Here is a 20,492-nt window from a genome sequence, read left to right as displayed (position 1 = left end):
GGACCGGAGTGGGCAAATTTAATTCAGATGACCATTATAACTACTATTGTGGGCAAGAATCCCTTAGAAAAAATGGAGTAGCCCTCAGTATCAACAAAAGAGTCCAAAATGCAGTACTTGAGTGCAGTCTCAAAAAACGACAAAATGATCTCTGTTTATTTCCAAGGCAAACCATTCAGTATCACAGTAATCCAAGTCTATGCCCCAACCACTAATGCCAAAGAAGCTGAACAGTTCTATGAAGACCTACAAGACCTTCTAGAACTAACATCAAAAAAAAAAAAAAAAGTGTCCTTTTCATCATAGAGAACTGGAATGCAAAAATAGGAAGTCAAGGGATACCTAGAGTAACAGGCAAGTTTGACCTTGGAGTACAAAATGAAACAGGGCAAAGGCTAACAGAGTTTTGCCAAGAGAATGCAACAGTTATAACAAACATCCTCTCCCAACAACACAAGAGATGACTCTACACATGTACTTCACCAGATGATCAACACCAAAATCAGATTGATTATATTCTTTGCAGTCGAAGATGGAGAAGTTCTATACAGTCAGCAAAAACAAGACCAGGAGCTGACTGTGGCCCAGATCATGAACTCCTTATTGCCAAATTCAGACTTAAATTGAAGAAAGTAAGGAAAACCTCTAGGCCATTCAGGTACGACCTAAATCTAATCCCATGTGATTATATAGTGGAAGTGACAGATAGATTCAAAGGATTATATCTGATAGACAGAGTGCCTGAAAAACTATGGACAGAGTTTCCTAACACTGTACAGGAGACAGGGATCAAGACCACCCCCAAGAAAAAGAAGTGCAAAAAGGCAAAATGGTTGTCTGAGAAGGCCTTACAGATAGCTGAGAAAAGAAGAAAAGCTAAAGGAAAAGGAGAAAAGGAAAGATATATCCATCTGAATGCAGAGATAAGAAAGCCTTCCTAAATGATCAATGCAAAGAAATAGAGGAAAATAATAGAATGGGAAAGACTAGAGATCTCTTCAAGAAAATCAGAGATACCAAGGGAACATTTCATGCAAAGATGGGTACAATAAAGTACAGGAATGGTATGTACCTAAAAGAAGCAGAAGATAGGTGGCAAGAATTCATAGGAGAACTATACAGAAAAGATCTTAATGACCCAGATAACCATGACGGTGGGACCACTCACCTAGAGCCAGACATCCTGGAATGTGAAGTCAAGTGGGCCTTAGGAAGCATCTCTACGAACAAAGCAGGTGGAGGTGATGGAATTCCAGCTGAGCTGTTTCAAATTCTAAAAGATGATGCTGTGAAAGTGCGGCACTCAACATGCCAGCAAATTTGGAAAACTCATCAGTGGCCACAGGATTGGAAAAGGTCAGTTTTCATTCTAATCACAAAGAAAGACAATGCCAAAGAATGTTCAGAATACTGAATAATTGTACTCATCTCATACGCTGCCAAAGTAATGCTCAAAATTCTCCAAGCTAGGTTTCAACAGTACGTGAACCAAGAACCTCCAGATATTAAAGCTTGTTTTAGAAAAGGCAGAGGAACCAGAAATCAAATTGCCAACATCTGTTGGATCATAGAGAACGCAAGAGAATTCCAGAAAAAGTCTACTGCTGCTTCATTGACTATGCTAAAGCCTTTGGGTGGATCACAACAAACTGTGGGAAATTCTTCAAGAGATGGGAATACCAGACCACCTTACCTGTCTCCTGAGAAACCTGTATGCAGATCAAGAAGCAACAGTTAGCACTGGACATGGAACATCAGACTGGTTCCAAATTGGGAAAGGAATACGTCAAGGCTGTATATTGTCACCCTGCTTATTTAACTTCTATGCAGAGTACATTATGTGAAATGCCAGGCTGGAGGAATCACAAGCGGGAATCAAGATTGCTGGGAGAAATATCAATAACCTCAGATATGCAGGTGACACCACCCTTGTGGCAGAAAATGAAGAAAAACTAAAGAGCCTCTTGATGAAAGTGAAAGAGGAGAGTGAAAAACCTGGCTTAAAACTCAACATTCAAAAAACAAAGATCATGGCAACCAGTCCCATCTCTTCATGGCAAAAAGATGGGGAAACAATGGAAACAGTGAGAGACTTTATTTTGGGGGCTCCAAAATCACGGCAGATGGTGACTGCAGCTATGAAATTAAAAGACACTTTTTCCTTGGAAGAAAAGCTATGACCAACCTAGACAGCATGTTAAAAAGCAGAAACATTACTTTGCCAGCAAATGTCCATCTAGTCAAAGCTATGGTTTTTCCAGTAGTCATGAATGGATGTAGGAATTGGACCATAAAGAAAGCTGAGCACCAAAGAATTGATGCTTTTGAACTGTGGTATTGGAGAAGACTTGAGAGTCCCTTGGACTGCAAGGAGATCAAACCAGTCAATCCTAAAGGAAATCAAACCTGAATATTCATTGGAAGGACTGATGCTGAAGCTGTAGTTCCAATACACTGGCCACCTGATGCAAAAAGCTGGCTCATTAGAAAAGACCTGGATGTTGGAAAAGATTGAAGGCAGGAGGAGAAGGGGACGACAGAGATGAGATGGTTGGATGGCATCACTGAGTTGATGGACATGAGTTTGAGCAAGCTTCAGGGGTTGGTGATGGACAGGGGAAGGTTGGTGATGGACATGCTAGGGAAGCCTAGCATGCTGCAGTCTTTTGGGTTGCAAAGAGTCGGACATGACTCAGTGACTGAACTGAACTTATACTTGATACATTACATTGTCACTTTAAATCTAGATTGAAAAATTAGCCATCCTATAACTATAGCTCTGGTAAGAGTTGTTTGCTTGTGGAAGGGAGTATAAGAAACAAAAAATAGTGCTAGTGTAATGGAATAATTCCCAAAAAATCAATGTTGCTATATTGTCTTTTCACACACACACAAAACCATAGCCATTGCTCAGGATCGAAAATAAACTTGTTTTGCTTTGTTTGGTACAGATAAAGCTATCCTCTCTCCAGACAAACCAAACAAACCCTTTTACTTACAGCACAATATTTTGTCTTTCCAGGCATCCTATAAACCACTGTTGAAGCAGGTTGTGGAGGAAATATTTAATCCCGAGAGACCAGATCCAGTTGACATTGAACATATGTCTTCAGGCCTCACTGATCTCCTTAAAACTGGATTCAGCATGTTCATGAAGGTAAAGTCACCATGACAAGGTAATCCTAAGTGTAATGCTATCTTTGCTGGGCTTGAAAATGCTCATACCTCCTTAACCCTGGTGAGTATCACAGAAGAGAATGTCTGGGCTTTCTGAAATCAGGTACAATCTTCACATAACTTTTGCTTATAAGCAGCCTGACCCTCTAGCTTCCCTTGACCTAAGTATTATGATCTTTTCTGATCAGTGGGTAAGGACACAGCCCTCCAGGGTAGCACTACTGAAAACATCCCTCCTGGTTCACATTTTCACTTAACACAAATCCACATACGGATCTTAGTGGTAATCTTGCGCCCTTAATTCTAGAGCGTACTGTGCAGGATAACAAGTAACTCTCCTCAGTCATATAACCAGCATCATCCCAAAATCCATTTGAAAATCACTTTTATTTTGGCTTAGCAGACTCCCGGGTGACAAGTACCAGAATTTCTGTAGCTAATATCAAGGCTAAGTCAAAACTACCAAACTGCCTTTGCAGTAGAGATGAAAGGAGGAAAAGTACACAAATGTGATCTATTTTTAACCCACTGTAAAGTTTCTAAATTTAAAAAGATCTAAATGAGATTACAGGCTGACCTCCTCATCTATGCCAGGATTTCGGTTGTAATAACTCTTGGAAATAACAGAATGTTTTGCCAGTTTCAAAGCGTCTTTGAAATCATGAATTAATCTTCATAGACGATCTGCCCTTTCAGAGTTCAATAAATGCATATGCCAGGAAAACTGGTCCGCTCCAAAAGCCAGAGGGCGGAAGCCAGTCAGACTCTAAACCAAGCAGTGAGCAGCTGGAATGGATGCTAGGTCTCCTCCCCAGTACTCCCAGTCATCATCAGCTTCTGATGCAACATGTGGCTGGGGCATTTTCCCTCTATCTGTTTTTTGTTTTTTGTTTTTTGTTTTAAATAATACAGCACAGATCAGCTTCTCAAAAGTGTTCAAGGGCTCCTGTGTAGATGTGAGCCAGGGTTGTCTAGCAGCTCTTCATACTGGCTGGTTTTTACAGATGCTTCCCAGCTAGACGTGCTCTCTGAATTTCTCTGCCTGAGCACTCTATTGCTTCATTCATAAGCTTGGACTTAACCTTGAAGAGAAACTGAAATAAGAAGTGTGGACTTCCCTGCCCTGGTCGGTCAGATCTGAGGACAGCCCACCGTGACCTTCTGCAGTCGGCCTGCTGCACCCATAGTCTGGCCAAGGGCCCAAGTGGAGGCTCGAACCCGCCCGCGCTCTGCTCACTGCGGGAGTTTGTGATTTGCAAAGAGGCACGGTGTCAGTGAGAGGAGGCCCTAACTTGCCCGAACATAACTTGCCAGTGTTGTTCCACAAAAGAACAGTTTCCTGGAAAAGGGTTCTGTGACAAAATATGTTCGGAAAACCCTCGGTTAAACAGAAAATTAAACCAAAAGTCTTTGCTGTCATATGTCACAGTGCCTTTAATACACCAACGGACTTAGCAACTCTCCGACGGCCGACAGAGACCGTCTGTTGTAGGAGGACTGTCCACTTGCATTTTCCATCGCTGTTTCATGAACCGTGAGACATCACATCTTTAAATTACCCTTTTAAACTCTACAGTGTGTTTTTTGTAGCTCTCCTTGCAGTGGGAAGCTTCACTGTCCTAAGACGGGCTTTGCCTGGGGGGATGTTTAGAACTGTCCTGGGCCATCATTGGGCTGCCATGTTTCTCTCCATTCAAATCCCTGGAGTTAGGGCTCATGCAGAGATGCTCCTGCCCCCAGAGATGGATCCCAAAGGGAGGTTTCCATTTAATGGATTTAGGAAAAAGAATCATGCATTCTCCCAGCAGCTGCCAAGACCCACTCTTCAGCCCCCAGCTGCTGGGCCTCTGCACTCACTTACCAGGGGTGTCTCATTTGTCTGCAGGTGGTGGGAGAGTCTTGGTGAGCTAGGCAAAACCCTCCCCACCCCAGCACCCCAAGGGAGAATCATTTTATTTTGTTTGTACCTGGGCCTCTATGGCTGGCTCTTCTCATCATTCCAGAGAACTTGGCAAGGAAAATTCCTGGCAGCCCATGTGTCAGGGTTTGAACAAACCTGCAGTAAATGAAAAGAGGAACACTAGGGCTTTGAGGAACCACCTTTGCTTTCCTGTAGAGCTCTGTCTTTGACATGGGGGTGCGCCATCGGGAGAGGGTGTCTTCTACTTTGGTTTAAGGCCGATGGAAAGAAGAGGATGTGGAGGGAGGAGGCAGAGGCTCTCATGGCCATGGCCATTCACCAGTCTCCCTGGTCCTGTTCTCTGAGGCTTCTCACTACCAAAGTCAGGCAGCTAAGCTGTGGTCACCTGTACCCGGGGATCAGCCACTCTCACATTCAAACCTCACGATGACCCTTCAATTATCCCTGCTTTACCCATGGGGAAACTGAAGCCCAGAAGGGGTAGGCAGCAGATATGAACTTTCAGAAGGCTGAACAGCACACAGGAAGTGGGATGCCAGGATTCATCCCCAGATCCATCTTATTCCAAAGTCCACGCTCTTACGCACAACATTTCTTGGCACCAGGATGTTACCAAGTATTCTCTTGCAAGTTCAGTATTCATGTATCATAAATTCTTTTCTTCCTGATGATTCATTAGCACAGATGCTTTCCCTCTCCAGTATCTATGCAGTGCCTCAATCAGCTCCCGGGCCGGAGTGATCCGGAGTGCCAGGTGAGGGCACTCTCCCAGGGTCATCTGCTGGTACTGCTTCTCTGGGACTCAGTCCAGGGACTCATGGGCCGTACAGCCCCAGGAGGAGAAATGTGCGCAGTGGTGTTGGGTTGCCTCCACACTCTGCAGCTTCATTCTGTATCAGCGGCCAACAGCCATTGCTTTCCTGCCACTCTCTGCCCTACTCTTTGCTTCTGGGACCTGTTTCCCCCTCTTCTCACTCAGAACCAACTGAAGCTGAGCCTGAAAGGAGCAAACAGACAGAACCTGATGAAATAAAGGTGTCCATGTGGCCTCCTTCTCGGCTTGGTGTGCTGCTCATCCAAACGGGAGAGCCGTGGTGCTGGAAAGGGAGCTGAGCTGCTCGCCTGTCTCTGGACTCACATGGTTTCACAGATGACATTAGCTTAGAGTCATCAGAGGGAGGACCTGTAGCCTAGGCAGGAGGTGAGAAGCCGGGGAGAGATGTGCTAGTAAGTAGACCAGTAGATGTTCCCACACGGTGTGCTGTGGGCCCCACAGCAGTGATAGGAAGACCATAGGAGAGGGGTTTCCAGGCCCCAGGGTATCGTCAGGGCTCCATACCTTCTGCACACACCTCTGCGGCTGCACATAGTCCTTGCTTTATCATTCTACATCTTTATCATTACACATTGAAGTGAAGTGAAGATCGCTCAGTCATGTCCAACTCTTTGTGGACTATAAATTGAGGATGATAATAGTAGCCATTTTATAGGGCTGTTGTGAGAATAAAGTGAGTTCGTACATACAGGGTATTTACAACGGTGCCCGTCCTACAGTAAGTGCTAAGTACGTATTTGCTATTTTTATTTTTACAAGTTCATGGTCCTGGTCAGAGTGTGGTTCCCAAGAGCCACCTTGAGAATCTTTGTATCCCTGTGCGGAGCCAACCAGAGAAGGCAGTGGCACCCCACTCCAGTACTCTTGCCTGGAAAATCCCATGGACGGAGGAGCCTGGTAGGCTGCAGTCCATGGGGTCGCTAGGAGTCGGACACGACTGAGCGACTTCCCTTTCACTTTTCACTTTCCTGCATTGGAGAAGGAAGTGGCAACCCACTCCAGTGTTCTTGCCTGGAGAATCCCAGGGACAGAGGAGCCTGGTGGGCTTCCGTCTATGGGGTCGCACAGAGTCGGACACGACTGAAGCGATTTAGCAGCAGCAGCAGCGGAGCCAACATGCGGGCATTTGATGCATACAGATCGACTGCTGAGTGAACACGTGAATCACATAGGAGAGAATAGACACCTCCCCACAAAGCCACGAGCATGTCCTCTCTCACTCCTGACTTGTTCTTTCTAAGAGACATGGAGTCTCAGTGCCTGTGGGAAGCTGTGTTTGTACAACTGCGCTGTGGTTTTCCAGACCCTTTTGTTCTCCCCCGTGAGTCCAACCTTGGTGTCCTCAGTCTCAGGGGACACAGACCGTCCCGCCTGGGGCAAGCTGTTGAGCCTGTGAGATTCCATACATGTGCTGTGATGAGATGGTTCAAAGGAGGCCAGCTGGGCTAGACCCTGACCACCTAAATGGAGGCAGAAGCCCACAACAACTCGGGCCCCTAACTCCACCAGGAGCCCTACAGAAGCTCTGTCTCCACATCCTGGGAGAGGGCATATGCTCCACCCCACAAGTGCCCCTCAGACAGCCTCTGTGCTGTAGGGAAATGAGACTTCCATCCCAGATGCTCCACAGTGGCTCACAGCATTCAGTCTCACTGATGTACGTCTGCAGATGGTGAAAGTTAGGGGATACCCCCATGTGTCCAGGATTCTCTGCATCAAACTAATCCTCTGTGAGAGGGAAGTCAAGGCGGCTGGGTTCTGCCCTTAGTACAGTCAGAACCTCATGTACTGATATCAGACTGCAACTTGTTAAAGTCACTTTCCTTCCATTGCTTTAGCACGCTTTCCTGCATAAATCAGACTCTCCAGACAAGTCTCTCATCTCCACTTGTCCCAGATATCAATCGGTGCATCAGAAGCCATGTTGAAACACTGGCTTTAAATATCATTGATCATTTATTTTGTTCATGAATGTGCTGTCTGAGCAGAGCTCAGCAGAGAAGAATTCGCCTCCAAGGTTATGCTGACCATCAACTGGTAGCTCAGCCCGGCCTGTGAGCTGAAGGCCTCAGTTCCTCTCCACACAGGCTTCTCCACGTGGCCTGAGCTTCCTCACAGCAAGGCAGCCGCATCCCAAGGACAAGCATCCTGAGAGAGCACCAGGTGGGAACCTCAGAAGCCGCAGAGCATCACTCCCACAGTGCTCTGTTGGTTGAGGCAGTCACAAATGCCTTCCTGGGTTCAAGGGGAGGGACCTGCTCTCTTCCTGTTAAAAAGGGAACCAGAGCATGAGGAGCAGAAAATATCATCGAGGCCACTTTGGAAAAATACCATCTGCCCTCCACCTAAGTGTAGGATTGGCTGTCCAGCCCAGCAAGAATGGTGTTTGAATTCTACAAGTTTCCCTTCAATCTAGAAGACAGAAAATTCACTCACTCATGCTTCTGATCTGGTTTCAAAATAAGTGAGCCTGGAAAGACTCTGATAGCAAAAGGCATGCTTGCTGTTTGCCTAAATCATTTTAAATAATATAATCTTTTTAAAAAATTAACAAAAAATTAAAAAAGCCTTCCTGAAGGATGAGACGCTGAGCTGTAGAACTTTGCTCTCTCAAATTCTCACCATCAGGCCTGTCAAGGAAAGAGACAGGCCAGGGAGCAGAGCTGGGCACCCTCGAGGTCATTCTGCCTGTGGTTCTAAGAAAGTGTTTGGAGTCAACTCAGCATACTCCTCCACTGGAGGCTAGACTTGTGGTTAGCCGCACAGAACTGTCGGCTTCAAAGGGCAGTGTCCTGGATGGAGGGGAGTATCAAAGTCCAAAGAAACCGCTTTGGCAGAACCTAACTTTTTTTAAACAGTCAAGTAAGTCTTCTCTCCCAATGCCTGTGCGTGAAGCACCTTGATCTCTATAGAAAAAAACTTGATAGTGATCTAATAAATAAGTTGAACCATACCTTCCCACTCTCACAACAGCGTTAATTTAATTTAAAATGAGCATGTCTAATAGGCAGCACTTTGAAAATGCGTTTCTGGAATTTGTGGTTTGGATTTCAGTCTCCTGAAAATAATAAATTTTATATCTGCTCCATGTGTTTGGACTCCAACTTGTTTTGACTAAAGGACATGATTTGTCAAGATGTTTTCCCTGCTGGAATTGGCATGAGGAGGGCGGGTTGTATCTGATGAAATTGCACGAGGCCCTTTCACCTCCTTTTACGAGCGTTGTTAAACTGCGTGTTGTTGTCGTTCCCTTTCTTATGGCCGTGCCTAACTGGAAAAAAAAGATTTATGAAAAACACTCACAGAAGACTCAGTGCTTGCCTCTGGGCCCTCAGTAGAAGTTCCTGTGCGTGTTCCATGGCCTGGGCCCGCAGGGTAGAGGGGGCAGCTGCTCAGGCCCACCCGGAAACGCTGGAGCTGAGATACGTTGTTGGCAATTAACCAAGTGGCACTAACTTCATCAAGGAAAGCCCTCATCAGGAGGACCGAGTGTCTCCAAGAACTCAAGGGCAGCCATGCAGTGAGCCTCAGGAAAGATTGGGCCCATGAACTGGAAAGCCATCAGGAAACCAGACAGTTCTTGAAGACAGGCTGTGGGCTGCAGAAGATGCCAAGAGCCGTCCCAGCTCAGGGTCCACGCTCAGTGAACAAGAGTCAAGTGAGCGGCTGGGAGCTGTGCCACAGGTGCTGCTGCTCCGTAGGAGCTGTGACTGGGCCCCGTCTGTCTTGGTCAAGTCTCCATTCCCAGGGGAGGGTCTCACATGGGGCCTGGGCCAGGGGCCCATTCCTGTACCATTCAGTCGAGGTCGGAGGAGGGCAGGACCACACTGTAACTACACAGCTGCCAGGAGCCCACCCCGTGGCCATGCAGATGGCGGGGACTGTTCATGTGTGAGCTGGACAGACATCTACAGAAGCAACTACAGTGGGGTGAAGGAGGCTGTAAGGATAAAGGGCAAAAATGATGAGCTTCAGGTGCAATTTGATGTCAGATCCCTGGACTGAGGATGGTCATCAAGTCCAGCTCCTCATCATTTACATAAGAAAAACACAACTCAGAGATGAACTGTTGGCTTAGGCCCATTATACTTAATAGTATTTCTGATGAGAGGAAAACATCTCAGCATTTGGTGTCTGTTGATTAAATCAGCACAAGTCTTGGAATTTGTTTGCAATACTATTTATAACTATTGTTTATATTTTCTCCTTCTCAATTATGCTCCGTACTGTGGTTTGATTTTTGTGTAACATTTGCTAAATAAGATCCATAAGTTCTAGTGAGTTAGATCTTGGAAGGAATCATTAAACACAAACTTGGTTTTGGCCGGCTACAAACTTTGCCTGCCTGTGAACAATTACTGAGAGCCTCTTGCATGCTAGTCACTGCTGTGGGTAAGGAAGATGCAGACAGGCTAGCTGTCCTTCCTGTCACAGCACATCTCACATCGGAGAGCTTACAGTTGGTTAGGGAGAAGGACAGGAACCTTGAGAGTGGGGGGTACAAGAGAGAAGTGGTGTCTGGGCGGGCTGTGAGAGTACGGGGAAGGGGGAGCTTAATCAGGGAGTCAGAGGAGTTGAATGTGTCTGACCAGTAGGAGTGAGATACAAAGTGAAGGAAGTTCTGGGCTAAGTCGAAGGGATTCCAGGTAGCTCCAAATGGCGGGAGCTCAGAGCAGCCTGTGAGGAGTGGAAGAAGATAAGACAGAGAGAGAAGCAGAAGGCAGGTCACGAAGGGCTGGAGGCTTGACATTTGACCAGAAATGATGAGGTTTTATACCATGTTTTTTAGGAATATAGAACCAGTGTATTGGAGAAGGAAATGGCAACCTGCTCCAGTATTCTTGCCTGGGAAATCCCACGGACAGAGGAGCCTGGCAGGCTATAGTCTATGGGGTCACGAGAATTGGACATGACTTAGCAACTAAATCACCAAAACAACCAGTGTGTATTTTATAAAGATCACCTGGCAGCAGTGAGCGAGCAGGGAAGGAGGCCAGACTGGCACCAGATTAGGGAGAGAAGGTAAGAAGAGTCGGGGTCAGGTAGGGGCTGAGGGAATGAAGTCAAGGATGCAGCCCTGGTGGGTCCCACTGGACTGGGCGTTGATGGGATGTGGAAGTAAATGAGGGCATTATCCAGGGCCCCTCGTCCAGTCGGGGATGATTCGATGGCAGGTGTTTACATTCTCTCTGACTCAGAAGAAGAAATGGAGAAGAAAATAACTTGTGTTTTAGAGTTTAGGTGCCTGTGATACAGCTTTGCAGCTCAGCAGAGCCTGGGCCTGCAGTAGCGACCTGGGGACACAGGCCCTCTGAGGCCTGGACCGTGGGCAGGACAGGGCCACCCAAGGAGGGTGTTTGGGAGAAGAGGCCCCAGCAGTCAGGAACACAGTGTGTGATGGGACAGGTCAAGCAAGAGGAGAGCCCAGGAGGCAGGAAAGACACCGAGAGGGCTTGGAAAACAGAGAAGGGTTGGGGTGGGGGTGGGAGTCTCCAGAATGGGGACGCCGTCCACGGCAGCAAATGCAGCAGGGAGGTCGAGCTAATGACAGAGTGCCCCTGGCAGCATGGCAGCCTTTGCACTGAGATGAAATAAGTCCCACGAGGAAACTGGTCATTGGCTGACATTGCCGAAGAACTAAAAGTACAGAGTTTTAAGAGATGAGAGCTAGTAAAAATGCTTTCAGTTGGAAGAATCTGTTTATAAATTAGGGCGTGTGGAATGTATCCCACTCTTCTCTGAGGCAGACCTGGATTTCTGTCTCAGCCCTATAGCTTACGAATTGGAAAACGTGGGACAAGTCACTTCACCTCTGTAAGCCTCACTGTCTCTGTCTGTAAAATGGAGCTTCTACCTACTTCACAGATTCTAAGATTGTGCAAAGTAATCCTTGCCCTGTGCGTGCGTGCCAAGTCACTTCAGTTGTGTCCGACTCCATGCAGCCCTATGGATTATAGCCCACTAGGCTCCTCTGGCCATGGGTTTCTCCAGGCAAGAATGCTGGAATGGGTTGCCTATTTCCTTCTCCAGGGGAATCTTCCCTACTCAGGGATCAAACCCATGTCTCTTACTTCTCCTATGTTGGCAGGCGGGTTCTTTACCACTAGTACCACATGGGAACCCCAACCCTGCTTTATTTCCTCCATAGCACTTACTGCTTTCCTCACTTATCAATTTACTTCTGTATTTTGTCATTTTCCCCAACAAAAATATAAATTCTTTGATGGCAGAGATTCTTCTTGGTTCATTCACCGCTGAGTTACCAGTGCCTACAGCAGTGCCTGGCCCATAGAACTTGCTCAATAGGTATTTGTGGAATGGATGAATAAATGAATAAAAAGCGGAGCTGAACGTGAAGTGTTCGGTGGCGGCAGCAGTGCCGTTACTGACTTTTGGGGACAAGAGCCATTACGAGGCCACCTTCAAAGTCAGCACAGCTGCTCTCTAACCCTTTGGGCCAATGCTCCCATTATGCTGTCTCCCTCCTACGAGGCCCGCCCACTGTTGGAGAATGGAGGACCTGACCGTTGCGTGTGCTGGGGACAAATGAGTCAGTCATGAAGAGAAACAGAGTGGAGAGGAATCAGCAGCTGGGTTCCCGGAATGCCCAGAGAACTCCAGGGAACCAGGAGCAGAGGAAACACTTCCCATAGAAACCAGTCAGGACATCAAAGAGTGCTCTTGGGGCCACAGCTGCAGAGAAGGTGTCGGCATCCTTGGCTTCAAAGGCTGGGTAAATGGTGGGGAGAAATTGTCTTCTCTGATCAGAACTGATGTCTTAAAATCACAGCCAATGAAGGTTTGGAAATGTCTTAAAGTCACAGCCAGTGAAGGTTTAGAAAATGAAAGAAAGGGCAGTGAGCCCGACTTGCTTTATTAATCTGTGTGTTTATGATGGCAGTAATGACGTTTACATCTTGGAACTTCAAAGTGCCCTACACCGTGAACTCACATACAAATGAGACTCAGCCGAGTGTGGCTGATTATAAGGAATGTGTTATTCTGATGGAAAAGACTGGAAAGACTCCACTTCCCAATAGTCTGCCAACTTGATGTGTTCTATAAAGGAAGCTGTATCAAAACATAAATCTAAACAGAAACCAAAATAGCAAACAGCAACATGCATTAATGGCACCCATTAATTTGTACCAAAATCAACATTCTCTCAACTCCTTGGCCCAGGGGTATTGATCCCTGTTGCTGTTTCTTTTTTCCTTTTCATCTTTCAATGCATCCTTCCAAGATTCTTGCAATGTACTTCAGAGTCCGGACTCTCTTATGGAAAGCATATGTCTTTGAGAACATGCTGTACCAATGTGAAGTTCTGAAGCCAGTTGTATTTCTGTCCCAGGAATAAGTGAGAAACAATTGTTTGTGGGTTGGAAGGAACTTCAGGTTGTTACTCAGCCAGGAAAACCATGCATAGAATGGAGTGTCTAAAAGATCTCTCTCTTAGAGAGAGAGCTAAGGAAAGAAAGACCTCTCCAGTTAACCTGTGGACCTCATCCATTCATTCATTCTTTTTATTCACGCAACACTTGTTGAAAGTTTACCATGAGCTAGCTCTATGCTCAGAGCCCAAATTACCAAGATAAATACAATCAGTCCCTACCCTCTAGTAGCTTACAGTCTAGAAGAGGAGATAGGCAGGCCTATCGAGGTTGCAGCCCGTGTGACAAGGCCAGGGCAGAGGTGTCTATCAGATTCGGGTCATGGGGCAGGAGTTGAGAGGTGGTTAGAGAGAGATTTTTAGAGGCGAGGATGGCTTTTAAAGACAGAAGGAAGGAGATAAAGAAGAGCAGACAAATATGCAACAAGCAGCAAAGGTTTACTGTATAGCACAGGGAACTATAGTCAATATCTTATAATAACCTATAATGGAAAATACTTTCAAAAATAATGTATGTGTATTTATATAACTGAATCACCTTGCTATGTACCTGAAATGTAAGTCAACTGTACTTCAATAAAACATATATTAAGATAAAAAGGAGAGCCAAGGGCACTTTACACAGAGGAAACTGTCCATGCCACATAACATAAGACAATGCAGATGGTGCTCAAAGTGTTTAATAACTGGAATGTGATGGGCACAGACAGAGGCCACTGGTGTGGCTAGGCCAACCCACCAGTGTGGTCCCAACCAATTCCTGTGGGCCCCAGATCTTTCCCACTAATACAGAAAAACCCTCAGGGTATATCATTGAGCAAGAAAAGCAAAGCCCAGTATTGAGCAGCTAGAAGTCAAGATAGCAGTTGCCCCTTGGCGAGGTAGTGACGTGAAGGGGGCATGAAGGGATCCAGAGTGCCAGCTTTCTGTTTCTGATCTAAGTACTGGTCACAGGGGTTTGGTTTATGAAAATAAATTGAACACTTGTGATAAATGCTCTTTTCAGAGCAAGTGTTCAGTAAGATGTTGCATGTTTAGCAAAATGTTTTTTTTTAAATACCATGCATTCATGGATGGTTCAGGTCTTTGACTGACTCCAGCAAACAGTGTATATGGAGGAGATGAAAATGGAGACAAAAAGCAAAGCCATGTGAGAAAAACCTTATATACTGAATTGAGGAGTCTGAACTTTATCCTTCCTGGCTCTGAGCATGTGAGGAGGTGACCGGTGTTTAAGAGTGTAACCTCTGCGGTTTGGCCCCTGCCTCCACAATTTAGTCACTATGTGTAAACTTCAGTCTCTTCATCTGCATCATATACCAATGATTGTATTTGCCTCCTAAGGATTTTTGAGAATGAGATAAGATAATGCACAAAGATTCAATAATAAATATTTACACTTTAGAAAGTTCACTTAAGCAGGAATGAGAAGAATGGATGGGGGTGGCCAGATGAGGGACAGGAAGACAAGTTAGAAGAATCTAGCAATAATCTAGTAAAGAAGAAATGAGGGACTTCCCTGGTGGCCCAGTGACTAAGACTCTGAGCTCCCATTGCAGGGGGCCAGGGTTCAATCCCTGGTCAGGGAGCTAGATCCCACATGCCACAACAAAGAGTTTGCATGCTGCAGCTAAGACCTATCACAGCCAAAATAAATAATAAATATAAAGATTAAAAAGAAGAAGAAATGAAAGCCAACCAGAACAGGGAGAGTGGGAATCAAAGAGAGATCAGTAAATTGGAGGGGGCAGAATTAATAGACTTACCTAGGAGATCAAAAAGATAGCAAGTCCAAGATGACTTCTAGGTATCTGGCCCAGGTGACTGTGAAGGTGATGATGCTTATCAAAAGTTCAGAGAAGGAATAGACTTGGCAGGAGGTGGGGAGTGGTTAAAATCATGCACCAAATTTGAAATCTGTTGAGTTTAGGAATGCCAGGAGGCATCCAGGTGGAGATGGCCACTGGAACTAAATAGAGATGCTGAAGACATAGATTTGGGAAGAATTGAAAGATTATTGGAGGCATATAAGTAGATGAGGTCCTCAAGTGAGAGTATCACAGTTCAGTTCAGTTCAGTCACTCAGTCATGTCCGACTTTTTGTGACCCCATGGACTACAGCACGCCAGGCCTCCCTGTCCATCACCAACTCCCAGAGTTTACTCAAACTCATCTCCATTGAGTCGGTGATGCCATCCAACCATCTCATCCTCTGTCATCCCCTTCTCTTCCTGCCTTCAGTCTTTCCCAGCATCAGGGTTTTTTCCAATGAGTCAGTTTTTCACATCAGGTGGTGAAAGTATTGGAGCTTCAGCTTCAGCATCCTTCCAATGAATAGTTAGGACTGATTTCCTTTAGGATGGACTGGTTGGATCTCCTTGCAGTCCAGGGGACTCTCAAGAGTCTTCTCCAACACCACAGTTCAAAAGCATCCATTCTTTAGTGCTCAGCTTTCTCACATCCATACATGACTACTGGAAAAACCATAGCTTTGACTACATTGACCTTTGTTGACAAAGTAATGTCTCTGCTTTTTAATATGCTGTCTAGGTTGGTCATAACTTTTCTTCCAAGGAGTAAGCGTCTTTTACTTTCATGGCTGCAGTCACCATCTGCAGTGATTTTGGAACCCAGAAAAATAAAGTCTGACACTGTTTCCACTGTTTCCCCATCTATTTCCCATGAAGTGATGGGACCAGATGCCATGATCTTCGTTTTCTGAATGTTGTGTTTTAAGCCAACTTTTTCACTCTCCTCTTTCACTTTCATCAAGAGGCTTTTTAGTTCCTCTTCACTTTCTGCCATAAGGGTGGTGTCATCTGCATATCTGAGATTATTGATATTTCTCCTGGCAATCTTGATTCCAGCTTGTGCTTCATCCAGCCCAGGGTTTCTCCTGATGTACTCTGCATATAAGTTAAATAAGCAGGGTGACAATATACAGCCTTGACATATTCCTTTCCCAATTTGGAACCAATCTGTTGTTCCATGTCCAGTTCTAACTGTTGCTGTCCTGACCTGCATACAGATTTCTCAAGAGGCAAGTCAAGTGATCTGGTATTCCCATCTCTTGAAGAATTTTCTACAGTTTGTTGTGATCCACCCAGTCAAAGGCTTTAGCATATTAATAAAGCAGAAATAGATGTTTTTGTGGAACTCTGTTGCCTTTTTGATGATCCAACGGATGTTGGCAATTTGATCTCTGGTTCTTTTGCCTTTTCTAAATCCAGCTTGAATATCTGGAAGTTCACGGTTCACGTATTGCTGAAGCCTGGCTTGGAGAATTTTGAGCATTACTTTACTAGCGTGTGAGATGAGTGCAATTGTGCAGTAGTTTGAGCATTCTTTGGCATTGCCTTTTTTGGGATTGGAATAAAAACTGACCTTTTCCAGTCCTGTGGCCACTGCTGAGTTTTCCAAATTTGCTGGTCTATTGAATGCAGCACTTTCATAACATCATCTTTCAGGATTTGAAATAGCTCAACTGGAATTCCATCACCTCCACTAGCTTTGTTCGTAGTGATGCTTCCTAAGGCCCATTTGACTTCACATTCCAGGATGTCTGGCTCTAGGTGAGTGATCACACCATCGTGATTATCTGGGTCATGAAGATCTTTTCTGTATAGTTCTCCTGTGTATTCTTGCCATCTCTTCTTAATTTCTTCTGCTTCTGTTAGGACCATACTATTTCTGTCCTTTATTGTGCCCGTCTTTGCATGAAATTGTCCCTTGGTATCTCTAATTTTCTTGAAGAGATCTCTAGTCTTTCCCATTCTATTATTTCCCTCTATTTCTTTGCACTGATCACTGAGGAAGGCTTTCCTTGCTATTCTTTGGAACTCTGCATTCAGATGCTTATATCTTTCCTTTTCTCCTCTGCTTTTCATGTGTCTTCTTTTCACAGCTATTTGTAAGGCCTCCTCAGACGGTCATTTTGGTTCTTTGCATTTCTTTTTCTTAGGGATGGTCTTGATCCCTGTCTCCTCTACAATGTCACAAACCTCCATCCATAGTTCTTCAGGCACTCTGTCTATCAGATCTAGTCCCTTAAATCTATCTCTCACTTCCACTGTATAATCATATGGGATTTGATTTAGGTCATACCTGAATGGTCTAGTGGTTTTCCCTACTTTCTTCAATTTAAGTCTGAATTTGGCAATAAGGAGTTCATGATCTGAGCCACAGTCAGCTCCTGGTGTGTTTTTGCTGACTGTATAGAGCTTCTCCATCTTTGGCTGCAAAGAATATAATCAATCTGATTTCAGTGTTGTCTACCTGGTGATGTTCATGTATAGAGTCTTCTCTTGTGTTGTTGGAAAAGGGTATTTGCTATGACCAGTGCATTCTCTTGGCAAAACTCTATTAGCCTTTGCCCTGCTTCATTCTGTACTCCAAGGCCAAATTTGCCTGTTACTCCAGGTGTTTCTTGACTTCCTACTTTTGCATTCCAGTCCCCTATGATGAAAAGAGTATCTTTTTAGGGTGTTAGTCCTAGAAGGTCTTATAGGTTTTCATAGAACTGTTCAACTTCAGCTTCTTCAGCATTACTGGTCAGGGCATAGCCTTGGATTACTGTGATGGTGAATGGTTTGCCTTGGAAATGAACAGAGAACATTCTGTTGTTTTTGAGATTGCATCCAAGTACTACATTTCAGACTCTTGCGTTGACTATGATGGCTACTCTATTTCTTCTAAGGGATTCTTGCCCACAGTAGTAGGTATAATAGTCATCTGAGTTAAATTCACCCATTCCAGTCCCATTTTAGGTCACTGATTCCTAGCACAGGGTCAAAGATAAAGCCCAAGGAGTATCGACAATTGAGCAGACCAAGAAAAGGAACCTATGAAGAAATGTGAGAAGAAGCCATGGGAAAGGTAGAAGGAAGACCCCAGAGAGAGTGCTATTGTGGTAGCCAAGAAGGATGTCATCAGCTGGGACACATGCCACAGAAATGTCCAGATAATGAAGACAAATGTCTGTCGACCCCTATCTGTGACAGCCGTTGGTGACTATAGTGAGAGCTATTACAGGGGACAGCAGGACAGAAGCAGCACAGCTGTGCATGTGTGGTACCTGGGCTGGAGGACAGCCGTCAACAAATGCAGTCAAGGGAAGGAACCTCAGGGCAGAAAGCTGGGGGGTGGGGCGGGGAGTCTAGAGCCTGTTTCTGAAGATCCAAGAGTTCTGTAACTTTGTCCGGTATTCACCACTGCCCATTTGGAAGAAGTTTAGACCCACTTTTCCTTCTTTCTTCCTGCCTTTTGTTTTTCCCTTCCCTCCCCCGATTTCTCCCCATCCTTCCCTCCCTCCCTCTTCACTCTGAGTTTCCTCTCCAGAAGCCAAGGAATGACTTATGTAACTGGAAGCACTTAATGTATTACCTTCCTAAGTGTTTTAAAATAAGATACTGAAAAGTTATATTTAGGCAAGGGAGTCAGAAGAACCAAGATGAAAAAAGAGTTGAAGCCAGGGTAAGAGAAGGGCTGGCTCTCTTCCTCTCAACCTGCTGCCCACCCTGCCACCCATGGGGACCATCCTTTGGCCCAAAGATGGCTTGTGTGTTAGTGAGTGTGGTGAGTGCAGACACTTCCCTACTTTGTCTACCCTCTTCTGGCTGGAGACCAGCCTGCTTCTCCCACCTCTGGCTTCACTGGTCATGCAGGCAGCTGGCAGCATCCTTCCTATAATGACTCCATGCAGCTGTCCTGCTCACTTTCCCCAGCTGGTGACCTCTTGCCTGCAGAACTTGGCTCATACCACTTGTACCCACTCCTCCCCGAACCATCCTGAACTTGCAGGTAGGACTCGAACACACTGTCTTCAGGAACCCCCTCTTGTCCCCTTCAGTTAGTCACCAGGTCTACATGTTGGCATTGTGCATTTCCTGAGATGGTACTGAGGGATGCTCTCATCTTAGTTGTTTATACTGTGCCTCGCTGGTGAGACCTTGAGGCCCCGGCAGGGATTCTCCACGACATTCAGTGCAGCATCGCAGGCAGGTGCAATCCTCAGCTGAGGTTGGTTTGCAGAAGGTAAGGGCATGAAGTCTGCCCCCAAAGGTGGGCACGGGGCTCTTGCATCTTTGTCCACCCTTCACCTCCTCCTCCCTAGGGATGTGACCATCTTTCAATGCCACAGGCATTTATTGAGCACCTACTCTGAAACGGCACCAAGTACTCTGGGACTTCAACAGTGAACCAGGCAGACAAGATCGCTGCCTCCTCAGTTTGTGTTCCATTAACGGAGACAGCCATCAAAGAAACATGTGTAAGCAGAGACGATGACTCCAGGCTGTGGCTATCGCTTGGAAGGAACTGCACAGGCTCTGTAAGGCAGGAGCACATTTGTGTTGAGACCTGTAGACTGAAAAGGAAGGGAAAGTTGCCCTCAGTCTTCTCTGTTATTTAATAGCTCCTGCTCCTTTAACTTCTCTTTCAATAAAATATTTATGTAAAGGGCTGTAGGAAGGCGACGTGCTGGGCATGCTCCTGGTCAATGGGCTCGCACCCCCTAACACACTGTACCCCTAACGAATTATAATCTCTCGAGTGGCTGTTCACCGCACCTGAAGACGCCTCTAACGCTAGGCGCATTTTGTGTTGCAGGTAAGCCGGCCTCATCCCAGCGACCACCCTCTCCTCATCCTCTTCGTGGTGGGCGGAGTCACAGTCTCTGAAGCCAAAATGATCAAAGACCTAGTGCTGTCCCTGAAGCCGGGAACACAGGTACTGAGTCCTCGGTGACGCTTGGTGACATGATCTGAATGGGAAGCCTGGACAGGGGGAAGGGTGGGCCTCCGTTAGGCTTCCCAGCCGTCTGCGTCACCATCCTGCAGCCTCCTCTCCCCTGCTCCTTCTACCTGTCCCAGGCCTGAGACCTCTCCTACCCTGGGCTGCAGTGCTGTTCCCCCGATTCCTAAAAGGCATGTCTTCTCTGATGTCCAAGCAGTGCTTAATTACTCTAGCGGTTTCACCTCTTACCAGGCTCTAGATAATTGAGGGTGGCTCCCAGGGACCCTCTCCACCCTGTGGAGAGGACAGAAAGGCACCTCGTCTGGACAGTGACAAGTGCAGTGTCTTTCTTCTCCTGCCTCCTGCCAGGCTCCGTCTCCCTCCCCACAAAATGCCCATGGTGGTTAAGGCACAGCCCTCCTCCATCTGCCTTTTAC

General features: G+C 45.9%; 1 protein-coding gene across 1 annotated transcript in view; it reads left to right on the top strand.

Moving 5' to 3' along the window:
- Positions 1-20,492, top strand: part of SCFD2 (sec1 family domain containing 2) — a 395,759-nt gene that overhangs the window by 363,377 nt on the left and 11,890 nt on the right. The window contains exons 7-8 of the mRNA XM_027544495.1: positions 3,023-3,157; positions 19,930-20,049. Of these exons, the coding sequence (XP_027400296.1) occupies positions 3,023-3,157; positions 19,930-20,049 (255 nt within the window). The remainder of the gene's footprint in view (positions 1-3,022; positions 3,158-19,929; positions 20,050-20,492) is intronic.

The sequence above is a fragment of the Bos indicus x Bos taurus genome, chromosome 6 (assembly GCF_003369695.1).
Source record: "Bos indicus x Bos taurus breed Angus x Brahman F1 hybrid chromosome 6, Bos_hybrid_MaternalHap_v2.0, whole genome shotgun sequence".
Taxonomy (NCBI): Eukaryota; Metazoa; Chordata; class Mammalia; order Artiodactyla; family Bovidae; genus Bos; species Bos indicus x Bos taurus.
The sequence above is the reverse complement of the archived record's forward strand: the minus strand, read 5'-3'. Positions and strand labels throughout refer to the sequence as shown.